At 48.3% G+C, this 12,363-nt stretch overlaps 1 protein-coding gene across 1 annotated transcript in view; it reads left to right on the top strand.

The window, feature by feature from the left end:
• Positions 1-232: 232 nt before the first annotated feature.
• The window catches only part of LOC129861960 (protogenin B-like), a 48,497-nt gene continuing 36,366 nt past the window's right edge, over positions 233-12,363 (top strand). The window contains exons 1-2 of the mRNA XM_055933190.1: positions 233-356; positions 1,131-1,430. Of these exons, the coding sequence (XP_055789165.1) occupies positions 287-356; positions 1,131-1,430 (370 nt within the window). The 5' untranslated portion in view covers positions 233-286. The remainder of the gene's footprint in view (positions 357-1,130; positions 1,431-12,363) is intronic.

Genomic DNA, 12,363 nt, shown 5'->3' with positions numbered 1-12,363 from the left:
GAATGTGTGTTCAAACTTTTGACTGGTACTGTACATGCCCACCCTCGCGGCCCACCCGCCGACCCCTCGCCACACAGTTTGGGAACCACTGGTGGAAACCCACTACATGCGCCCCTCGATTAAAGCTTGGCTCAAGTAGCGCATGCGCCGTCAGGGGGGCGGGGTCTCAGCCGGAGTCAGTCTCGGGAGTTGTTGCAGCGCCGGTGTCATTCGTCATTTGGGGAGGCTCGCAGCACGATGGGGAACGGTGGTCCTCCTTTATAGAATGACAGGACAATCGGAATAAATGGCGATTTTCAAAAGGAATCGATATCAGCATTGTTTGCTGTGTTTTGTTTTGTTTATTCAACTATCAGGTTAAGTAATATGTTTTCTTCCTGTATCTTTTCTGTGTCAGTAATTCTTTGTAACTGCAAGAGAGTTTGAGGTCCGTCCGCGTGTGTGTGTGTGTCTGTGTGTGTGTGTGTGTGTGTGTGTGTGTGTGTGTGTGTGTGTGTGACCAGACATAAACCGTACCAGACCGGATGACCACAGAATGTAGCCACAACCTTTTGAGCGGATAATATACCGGGGGAAAAAGGATGCACGAGAAAAATAATATAGTTTATAACGTAAAACGGGAGAAAAAAAAGTTAATATTCTGTGTAAAATGCTCTGATTACATTACGTTTAGAGGATTAGAGTGACTGACTTGAGTGGCTGTGATTGTTTTCCTTCATGGACCAGAACCATACATTCAAATATTCAAATTAACAGATTTTTCCCAATTCAAACCGTCAATTTAGTATATTGTTTTTGGTCTCATCAACACTATATTGTATACCAAGTAACCTGAGCAATAACTAGGCTATGCACTGTATCTGAGTTATTTATTTTTCTTTCTATTTGTGATGTATTTATCAGGAAATATATGAGTAGGTAGAGAACGTTACACTAAAAGCTATACACTGCTATAATACACTGCTATGATAACCATGCAAGTATTGTGCAATTACATAAGGGCCCGATAGAGTCCCACATACCTGACAGGACAGGTCTAACATATCAATGCCTTCCTCTCCATCTATCCTTCCATCCTTCCTCCTCCTCCTTCCATCTCATTAACAGTCCCCTCTCCTTTCCATTTCCAGGTGTTTTTTGTTTCAGTGAGCTCTCCTTCATCACAGAACCCAGTGATGTTGTAGTAATAACCAGGGATCCAGTGATCCTGGACTGTGTGGCCCACGGACAGCCTCCCATCACCATCAGATGGCTGAGGAATGGAGTCATGGTTACGGAGAGCACCCGGCTCCAGATCCTGGCCAACGGATCACTGTGCATACCCGAGGTCAGGAGAGACGGACCGGAGTCAGACAAAGGGTTCTATCAATGCCTCTCTCAGAATAAATATGGAGCCATATTAAGCCAAAGATCACGACTGACTATCACAAGTAAGTGTGGATCATGAGGTAAATACAATGTGTCATTGGAAAAGCATACGTTGTATATACCGCTTAAAGGTATATCAAACACATCATTGCAGGTTGTATGTAGAATGCTATAGAACAACAACAACATTTGTAATGACACACACAAACATGTTATTGAGAAAAGCTTTCCTCAGTAAAGTTTCCACGTCATTAGAAGCTGTCCAGTGTTTCAGGGAGTGGACAGGCCTCTCCTTATTGGTGGTAAAAGCTTCTTGTGGAGTTATAGACTTGTTTTTTTGTTTTTTTACGACTTTGAAAGATCAATTAAGTACTGATGGACAGTCTGAAAGATAATTAAATACTCAGGTTAATAGGTTATATGTGTAATTTAGGAAATGTAATATGGAAGCACACGCACACACACACACACACACACACACACACACACAGGCCTATACACTTTCACACACACACAATTTCCTGGAAAATGGGATCAGTCAGTCTGCCGTGTTCTTGTGTAGGTTCATTGTCAGTGTAGACCAGTGCTCTCTCTGTGTGATTGTCTGTCACTTTTAGCCCTCTGTCTGGCCTGTCCTGACTGTTCCTGACTGTTCCTGACTGTTCCCGACTGGCCCTGACTGTTCCCGACTGTTCCTGACTCGCTCTGACTGTTCCTGACTGGCTCTGACTGTTCCTGACTGGCTCTGACTGTTCCTGACTGTTCCCGACTGGCCCTGACTGGCTCTGACTGTTCCTGACTGGCTCTGACGACTGGCTCTGACTGTTCCTGACTCGCTCTGACTGTTCCTGACTGGCCCTGATTGTTCCTGACTGGCCCTGATTGTTCCTGACTGGCTCTGACTGTTCCTGACTGGCTCTGACTGTTCCAGACTGTTCCTGACTGGCTCTGACTGTTCCTGACTGGCCCTGATTGTTCCTGACTGGCTCTGACTGGCCCTGGCTGTTCCTGGCTGTTCCTGACTGTTCCCGACTGGCCCTGACTGGCCCTGAGTGTTCCTGACTGGCTCTGACTGTTCCAGACTGTTCCCGACTGGCCCTGACTGGCCCTGACTGTTCCTGACTGTTCCTGACTGTTCCTGACTGTTCCTGACTGTTCCTGACTCGCCCTGACTGGCCCTGATTGTTCCTGACTGGCCCTGACTGTTCCTGACTGGTCCTGACTGGCCCTGACTGTTCCTGACTGGCTCTGACTGTTCCTGACTGGCCCTGACTGTTCCTGACTGTTCCTGACTCGCCCTGACTGTTCCTGACTGGCCCTGATTGTTCCTGACTGGCCCTGACTGTTCCTGACTCGCCCTGACTGTTCCTGACTGTTCCTGACTGTTCCTGACTCGCCCTGACTGTTCCTGACTGGCCCTGACTGTTCCTGACTCGCCCTGACTGTTCCTGACTGTTCCTGACTGTTCCTGACTGGCCCTGACTGTTCCTGACTGGCCCTGACTGTTCCTGACTGGCCCTGACTGTTCCTGACTGGCCCTGACTGTTCCTGACTGTTCCTGACTGTTCCTGACTGTTCCTGACTGTTCCTGACTCGCCCTGACTGTTCCTGACTCGCCCTGACTGTTCCTGACTGTTCCTGACTGGCCCTGACTGTTCCTGACTGTTCCTGACTCGCCCTGACTGTTCCTGACTGTTCCTGATTGTTCCTGACTCGCCCTGACTGTTCCTGACTCGCCCTGACTGTTCCTGACTGTTCCTGACTGGCCCTGACTGTTTCTGACTGTTTCTGACTGTTCCTGACTGTTCCTGACTGTTCCTGACTGGCTCTGACTGTTCCTGACTGGCCCTGACTGGCCCTGACTGTTCCTGACTGTTCCTGACTGGCTCTGACTGTTCCTGACTGGCTCTGACTGTTCCTGACTGGCCCTGACTGTTTCTGACTGTTCCTGACTGTTCCTGACTGGCTCTGACTGTTCCTGACTGGCCCTGACTGTTCCTGACTGGCCCTGACTGTTCCTGATTGTTCCTGACTGTTCCTGACTCGCCCTGACTGTTCCTGACTGTTCCTGACTGTTCCTGACTCGCCCTGACTGTTCCTGACTGGCCCTGACTGTTCCTGACTGTTCCTGACTCGCCCTGACTGTTCCTGACTGTTCCTGACTGTTCCTGACTCGCCCTGACTGTTCCTGACTCGCCCTGACTGTTCCTGACTGTTCCTGACTGGCCCTGACTGTTTCTGACTGTTTATGACTGTTCCTGACTGTTCCTGACTGTTCCTGACTGGCCCTGACTGTTCCTGACTGTTCCTGACTGGCTCTGACTGTTCCTGACTGTTCCTGACTGTTCCTGACTGTTCCTGACTGGCTCTGACTGTTCCTGACTGGTCCTGACTGGCCCTGACTGTTCCTGACTGGCTCTGACTGTTCCTGACTGGCCCTGACTGTTCCTGACTGTTCCTGACTCGCCCTGACTGTTCCTGACTGGCCCTGATTGTTCCTGACTGGCCCTGACTGTTCCTGACTCGCCCTGACTGTTCCTGACTGTTCCTGACTGTTCCTGACTCGCCCTGACTGTTCCTGACTGGCCCTGACTGTTCCTGACTGTTCCTGACTGTTCCTGACTGGCCCTGACTGTTCCTGACTGGCCCTGACTGTTCCTGACTGGCCCTGACTGTTCCTGACTGGCCCTGACTGTTCCTGACTGTTCCTGACTGTTCCTGACTGTTCCTGACTCGCCCTGACTGTTCCTGACTCGCCCTGACTGTTCCTGACTGTTCCTGACTGGCCCTGACTGTTCCTGACTGTTCCTGACTCGCCCTGACTGTTCCTGACTGTTCCTGACTGTTCCTGACTCGCCCTGACTGTTCCTGACTCGCCCTGACTGTTCCTGACTGTTCCTGACTGGCCCTGACTGTTTCTGACTGTTTCTGACTGTTCCTGACTGTTCCTGACTGTTCCTGACTGGCTCTGACTGTTCCTGACTGGCCCTGACTGTTTCTGACTGTTCCTGACTGTTCCTGACTGGCTCTGACTGTTCCTGACTGGCCCTGACTGTTCCTGACTGGCCCTGACTGTTCCTGATTGTTCCTGACTGTTCCTGACTCGCCCTGACTGTTCCTGACTGTTCCTGACTGTTCCTGACTCGCCCTGACTGTTCCTGACTGGCCCTGACTGTTCCTGACTGTTCCTGACTCGCCCTGACTGTTCCTGACTGTTCCTGACTGTTCCTGACTCGCCCTGACTGTTCCTGACTCGCCCTGACTGTTCCTGACTGTTCCTGACTGGCCCTGACTGTTTCTGACTGTTTATGACTGTTCCTGACTGTTCCTGACTGGCCCTGACTGTTCCTGACTGTTCCTGACTGTTCCTGACTGGCTCTGACTGGCTCTGACTGTTCCTGACTGGCCCTGACTGTTCCTGACTGTTCCTGACTGGCTCTGACTGTTCCTGACTGTTCCTGACTGTTCCTGACTGTTCCTGACTGGCTCTGACTGTTCCTGACTGGCTCTGACTGGCTCTGACTGTTCCTGACTGGCCCAAAAGAAAAGACTCTGTTGCAGGGCATTAGTTTGTCCACACCTTAGTGGACAGGACATCTGTCCATATCTATGGTCTATTTAGCATCACCAGGCCAGTTCTTAGACACACAATTACAGGAGTTGGCTTTAGTTTAGTCTGGTTTATCTTTTGGGAAGTATATTTTTAAAATATTTTCCTGTAGGACATAATTTAGGGATGGGGGCGATATTCTAAGTTTCACATATTCCTTGTTTATCAAAAGCAACACCAATATCAATGTTTCTCAGTTTATTTTATGTTTTGATAATAGTTGTTAGATCTGGCAATGATGAGCGTGGCTCCTAAAGGGTTAAAAGGTTTTGGCCAGCTGTATGGAGGTTGGGGAGGCAGAGGTTGGGGGAGGGGCATCTCTCTTTCTCTCTGCTGCTCCCCATCGGTCCCAGAGGCCCAGAGAGGTCAAGGGTTGCATGGGAAAGGCTTTGTGATGTCACCGCCTGGCCTGGTCTGCTCTGAGCTCTGTGCTGGGCCTGGGGGTTGCCCTGTCCTGCTGTCCTCTGTCCTTTCACTAGTCCGTTGGTCCTTTCAGTGGCTCTCCAGTCGCTGACCTCTCCCACACTCACTATCATTGTCAAGGGAAACTCTATTGTTCTATGTATGTATAGACTAGGCCCGATCTGTCATGCGGGTGACTAGGTTATATTATCAAACGTCTGAAAAAAAAGCTCAGGGAAGGAAAGCTACAATAGTTCTGTGATGTTTATTATTATTACGTCTGATTTCAGTTTGATAACAGTCATCGTTATACCACTGATGTCATAAAGCAACATGCTCTATGACATCACACTACGTCCTCATCTTTACAGTCATACTGCAGCAACATTGTTTCATATTCGAATACAAAACATCTTAACAAAAAAACAAAGTCCCAACAAGTCCCATTTTTTTTTTTTTTGGTAGACAATAGCTGACCAGACCGATAACAGTCTTCGATCCGACCGGTCTCCCCCCCCCAATTTGAGCTGAAATTGGATGGACAGGGGGGGGGTTTGAACCCTGCCCTCTTTAAGGGAACCTTTGTGCAGTCTGACCTGTCCATTGATCTGCTGTTTACAACAAAGCTAGGCTGGGCTGACCATATTAGTGGAGTAGTCTGCTGCCCAGGCCACACCCCTCAACATGGCTGACCCCAACCACCGGCAGAAACCCCCGCCAGAGAGGATGGCCTGGCCTCTTCATCTATGGGCGGGCATTTAGATCATCTTAGCAGGCCCCAGGGTAGTTCTGGCTCCGGGTGGGGAGGACCTAGAGCTACATTCCATGGTTCCATTGTTTTCAAGATGTTTCTCATGTTACAAAAAAAAAACATATATCTTCTTTTTTTTTACACCCCCCTTTTTCTTCCCAATTTCGATCCAATTACGATCTTGTCTCATCGCTGCAACTCCCCAAAGTGCTCGGGAGAGGGGAAGGTCAAGTCATGCGTCCCCCGAAACATGACCCGCCAAACCGCGCTTCCTAACACGGAAGCCAGCTGCTTCGTAGGAAACACCATTCAACTGATGACCGAAGTCAGCTTGCAGGAGCCCGGCCCGCAACAAGGTCCTGTGACTGTGGTCTTTAACATGGTATTGACCTGGTCCTGTGACTGGGGTCTTTAACATGGTATTGACCTGGTCCTGTGACTGGGGTCTTTTTTTTATATTTATTTATTTATTATTATTTTTTTTTTATTTAACCCCTTTTCTCCCCAATTTTCGTGGTATCCAATCGCTAGTAATTACTATCTTGTCTCATCGCTACAACTCCCGTACGGGCTCGGGAGAGACGAAGGTCGAAAGCTATGCGTCCTCCGAAGCACAACCCAACCAAGCCGCACTGCTTCTTTAACACAGCGCGCCTCCAACCCGGAAGCCAGCCGCACCAATGTGTCAGAGGAAACACCGTGCACCTGGCCCCCCTTGGTTAGCGCGCACTGCGCCAAGCCTGCCACAGGAGTCGCTGGAGCGCGATGAGACAAGGAAATCCCTACCGGTCAAACCCTCCCTAACCCGGACGACGCTGGCCCAATTGTGCGTCGCCCCACGGACCTCCCGGTCGCGGCCGGCTGCGACAGAGCCTGGGGGCGAACCCAGAGACTCTGGTGGCGCAGTTAGCACTGCGATGCAGTGCCCTAGACCACCGCGCCACCCGGGAGGCCGTGACTGGGGTCTTTGACATGGTATTGACCTGGTCCTGTGACTGGGGTCTTTAATATGGTATTGACCTGGTCCTGTGACTGAGGTCTTTAACATGGTATTGACCTGGTCCTGTGACTGGGGTCTTTAACATGGTATTGATCTGATCCTGTGACTGGGGTCTTTAACATGGTATTGACCTGGTCCTGTGACTGGGGTCTTTGACATGGTATTGACCTGGTACTGTGACTGTGGTCTTTAACATGGTATTTACCTGGTCCTGTGACTGTGGTCTTTAACATGGTATTAACCTGGTCCTGTGACTGGGGTCTTTAATATGGTATTAACCTGGTCCAGTGACTGGGGTCTTTGACATGGTATTGACCTGGTCCTGTGACTGTGGTCTTTAACATGGTATTGACCTGGTCCTGTGACTGGGGTCTTTGACATGGTATTGACCTGGTCCTGTGACTGTGTTCTTTAACATGGTATTGACCTGGTCCTGTGACTGTGGTCTTTAACATGGTATTGACCTGGTCCTGTGACTGTGGTCCTTAACATGGTATTGACCTGGTCCTGTGACTGGGGTCTTTGGCATGGTATTGACCTGGTCCTGTGACTGGGGTCTTTAATATGGTATTGACCTGGTCCTGTGACTGGGGTCTTTGACATGGTATTGACCTGGTCCTGTGACTATGGTCTTTAACATGGTATTGACCTGGTCCTGTGACTGTGGTCTTTAACATGGTGTTTACCTGGTCCTGTGACTGGGGTCTTTGACATGGTATTGACCTGGTCCTGTGACTGTGTTCTTTAACATGGTATTGACCTGGTCCTGTGACTGGGGTCTTTGACATGGTATTGACCTGGTCCTGTGACTGTGGTCTTTAACATGGTATTGACCTGGTCCTGTGACTGGGGTCTTTAACATGGTATTGACCTGTGACTGTGGTCTTTAACATGGTATTGACTTGGTCCTGTGACTGTGTTCTTTAACATGGTATTGGCCTGGTCCTGTGACTGGGGTCTTTAACATGGTATTAACCTGGTCCTGTGACTGGGGTCTTTAACATGGTATTGACCTGGTCCTGTGACTGTGGTCTTTAACATGGTATTGACCTGGTCCTGTGACTGTGGTCCTTAACATGGTATTGACCTGGTCCTGTGACTGGGGTCTTTGGCATGGTATTGACCTGGTCCTGTGACAGGGGTCTTTAATATGGTATTGACCTGGTCCTGTGACTGGGGTCTTTGACATGGTATTGACCCTGGTCCTGTGACTGTGGTCTTTAACATGGTATTGACCTGGTCCTGTGACTGTGGTCTTTAACATGGTGTTTACCTGGTCCTGTGACTGGGGTCTTTGACATGGTATTGACCTGGTCCTGTGACTGTGGTCTTTAACATGGTATTGACCTGGTCCTGTGACTGGGGTCTTTAACATGGTATTGACTTGGTCCAGTGACTGGGGTCTTTGACATGGTATTGACCTGGTCCTGTGACTGTGGTCTTTAACATGGTATTGACCTGGTCCTGTGACTGTGGTCTTTAACATGGTATTTACCTGGTCCTGTGACTGGGGTCTTTAACATGGTATTGACCTGGTCCTGTGACTGTGTTCTTTAACATGGTATTGACCTGGTCCTGTGACTGTGTTCTTTAACATGGTATTGACCTGGTCCTGTGACTGAGGTCTTTAACATGGTATTGACCTGGTCCTGTGACTGTGGTCTTTAACATGGTATTTACCTGGTCCCGTGACTGGGATCTTTAACATGGTATTGACCTGGTCCTGTGACTGTGTTCTTTAACATGGCATTGACCTGGTCCTGTAACTGTGTTCTTTAACATGGTATTGACCTGGTCCTGTGACTGTTTTCTTTAACATGGTATTGACCTGGTCCTGTGACTGTGGTCTTTAACATGGTATTGACCTGGTCCTGTGACTGGGGTCTTTAACATGGTATTGACCTGGTCCTGTGACTGTGGTCTTTAACATGGCATTGGCCTGGTCCTGTGACTGAGGTCTTTAACATGGTATTGGCCTGGTCCTGTGACTGGGGTCTTTAACATGATATTGGCCTGGTCCTGTGACTGTGTTCTTTAACATGGTATTGACCTGGTCCTGTGACTGGGGTCTTTGACATGGTATTGACCTGGTCCTGTGACTGTGATCTTTAACATGGTATTTACCTGGTCCTGTGACTGTGGTCTTTAACATGGTATTTACCTGGTCCTGTGACTGAGGTCTTTAACATGGTATTGACCTGGTCCTGTGACTGTGGTCTTTAACATGGTATTTACCTGGTCCCGTGACTGGGATCTTTAACATGGTATTGACCTGGTCCTGTGACTGTGTTCTTTAACATGGCATTGACCTGGTCCTGTAACTGTGTTCTTTAACATGGTATTGACCTGGTCCTGTGACTGTTTTCTTTAACATGGTATTGACCTGGTCCTGTGACTGTGGTCTTTAACATGGTATTGACCTGGTCCTGTGACTGGGGTCTTTAACATGGTATTGACCTGGTCCTGTGACTGTGGTCTTTAACATGGCATTGGCCTGGTCCTGTGACTGAGGTCTTTAACATGGTATTGGCCTGGTCCTGTGACTGGGGTCTTTAACATGATATTGGCCTGGTCCTGTGACTGTGTTCTTTAACATGGTATTGACCTGGTCCTGTGACTGGGGTCTTTGACATGGTATTGACCTGGTCCTGTGACTGTGATCTTTAACATGGTATTTACCTGGTCCTGTGACTGTGGTCTTTAACATGGTATTTACCTGGTCCTGTGACTGTTGTCTTTAACATGGTGTTTACCTGGTCTTGTGACTGTGGTCTTTAACATGGTATTGACCTGGTCCTGTGACTGGGGTCTTTAACATGGTATTGACCTGGTCCTGTGACTGAGGTCTTTAACATGGTATTGGCCTGGTCCTGTGACTGGGGTCTTTAACATGATATTGGCCTGGTCCTGTGACTGTGTTCTTTAACATGGTATTGACCTGGTCCTGTGACTGGGGTCTTTAATATGGTATTGGCCTGGTCCTGTGACTGTGGTCTTTAACATGGTATTGGCCTGGTCCTGTGACTGAGGTCTTTAACATGGTATTGGCCTGGTCCTGTGACTGGGGTCTTTAACATGATATTGGTCCTGTGAATGAGGGGGGAAGGTTCAGATGTGTTATCACTAAAAACACACATATTGAAGGGTAAACACATATGGTACCTATATGTTTCCAGTGGATTTGTGAGTTTTAGGGTATGCGTATGGAAAGATTCCTAGTTAGTTGCAGGACGTGGCTGAGCTCATCACTCCGCCATCCTGACTCAAATGGACACTACATCAGTTTCTGTAGTTTCCGATGACACATTGTGTTTTGTATTACGTACTCAATGGTGAGACAGACAGAAACTTCTAGTATTCGTTATTGAAGATCTCTGTGATGAATCATTATCATACTTTTATTATTTATATTTCTCCTCTTCCTCCTCCTCTTCCTCCGCCTCCTTCTTCATCTATCTGCAGTCTTAAAGCCTTATCTCCTGAGAGCCAGCCCATTGATTCGTTTTAATTTATGACCAATCATCATTCAATGCCATTCTCCCATTGATCTATTGATTGGTCTATTGATCCGTCCAGCTGACCAGCTGCACAGCTGATTGGCTCAAAGACAAGATCGTGATGGCTGGGATGTATCAAACTCCCTCGTGGATTCAGATCACATTTATCAACGTCAGGATTTGACAGACTTGACCTCATATCTTCAAACAATTAGACTGAAAGCTGAATATTCAAATTCCCAAGCAAAGTTGTTGAAATCAATGCAGTCGTTTTGTGAAACAACTTGATAACAAGTTCATCAGAGAAACGTTTTTAAATGGTAAAGTCCTACAGACCTTCCAGTCAGTCATTTGTTCTTAACTGCCTCACCTGGACTTAATGGTAAAGTAAATCAATACATTTGAATATGTTGCACCAATTTGCTTCTAGAACTCATCAACTCCCTGGTTATTCTATGTGTGTTCTAAGGGCAGTCTGTGTGTTCTAAGGGCAGTCTGTGTGTTCTAAGGGCAGTCTGTGTGTTCTAAGGGCAGTCTGTGTGTTCTAAGGGCAGTCTGTGTGTTCTAAGGGCAGTCTGTGTGTTCTAAGGGCAGTCTGTGTGTTCTAAGGGCAGTCTGTGTGTTCTAAGGGCAGTCTGTGTGTTCTAAGGGCAGTCTGTGTGTTCTAAGGGCAGTCTGTGTGTTCTAAGGGCAGTCTGTGTGTTCTAAGGGCAGTCTGTGTGTTCTAAGGGCAGTTTAGAACATTGAGCCTCGTTGGTAGAAATACGTTGAGCCTCGTGGGCAGAAATACATTGAGCCTCGTGGGCAGAAATACATTGAGCCTCGTGGGCAGAAATACATTGAGCCTCGTTGGTAGAAATACATTGACCCTCGTGGGCAGAAATACGTTGAGCCTCGTGTGCAGAAATACATTGAGCCTCGTTGGTAGAAATACATTGAGCCTCGTGGGCAGAAATACGTTGAGCCTCATGGGCAGAAATACGTTGAGCCTCGTGGGAAGAAATACATTGAGCATCGTTGGTAGAAATACATTGAGCCTCGTGGGCAGAAATACGTTGAGCCTCGTGGGCAGAAATACATTGAGCCTCGTTGGTAGAAATACATTGACCCTCGTGGGCAGAAATACGTTGAGCCTCGTGTGCAGAAATACATTGAGCCTCGTTGGTAGAAATACATTGAGCCTCGTGGGCAGAAATACGTTGAGCCTCATGGGCAGAAATACGTTGAGCCTCGTGGGAAGAAATACATTGAGCATCGTTGGTAGAAATACATTGAGCCTCGTGGGCAGAAATACGTTGAGCCTCGTGGGCAGAAATACATTGAGCCTCGTTGGTAGAAATACATTGACCCTCGTGGGCAGAAATACGTTGAGCCTCGTGTGCAGAAATACATTGAGCCTCGTTGGTAGAAATACATTGAGCCTCGTGGGCAGAAATACGTTGAGCCTCATGGGCAGAAATACGTTGAGCCTCGTGGGAAGAAATACATTGAGCATCGTTGGTAGAAATACATTGAGCCTCGTGGGCAGAAATACGTTGAGCCTCGTTGGTAGAAATACATTGAGTCTTACATTGAGTAACCACAGCTTCCTTTGGCCAGACTGTGTTTTGTGGAGAGTCAATACTAGACGGAGTAACCACTGCTTCCTTTGGCCAGACTGTGTGTTGTGGAGAGTCAATACTAGACTGAGTAACCCACTGCTTCCTTTGGCCAGACTGTGTGCTGTGGAGAGTCA

The sequence above is a fragment of the Salvelinus fontinalis genome, chromosome 9 (assembly GCF_029448725.1).
Source record: "Salvelinus fontinalis isolate EN_2023a chromosome 9, ASM2944872v1, whole genome shotgun sequence".
Classification (NCBI taxonomy): Eukaryota; Metazoa; Chordata; class Actinopteri; order Salmoniformes; family Salmonidae; genus Salvelinus; species Salvelinus fontinalis.
This window is presented reverse-complemented; position numbering and strand designations above follow the sequence as displayed.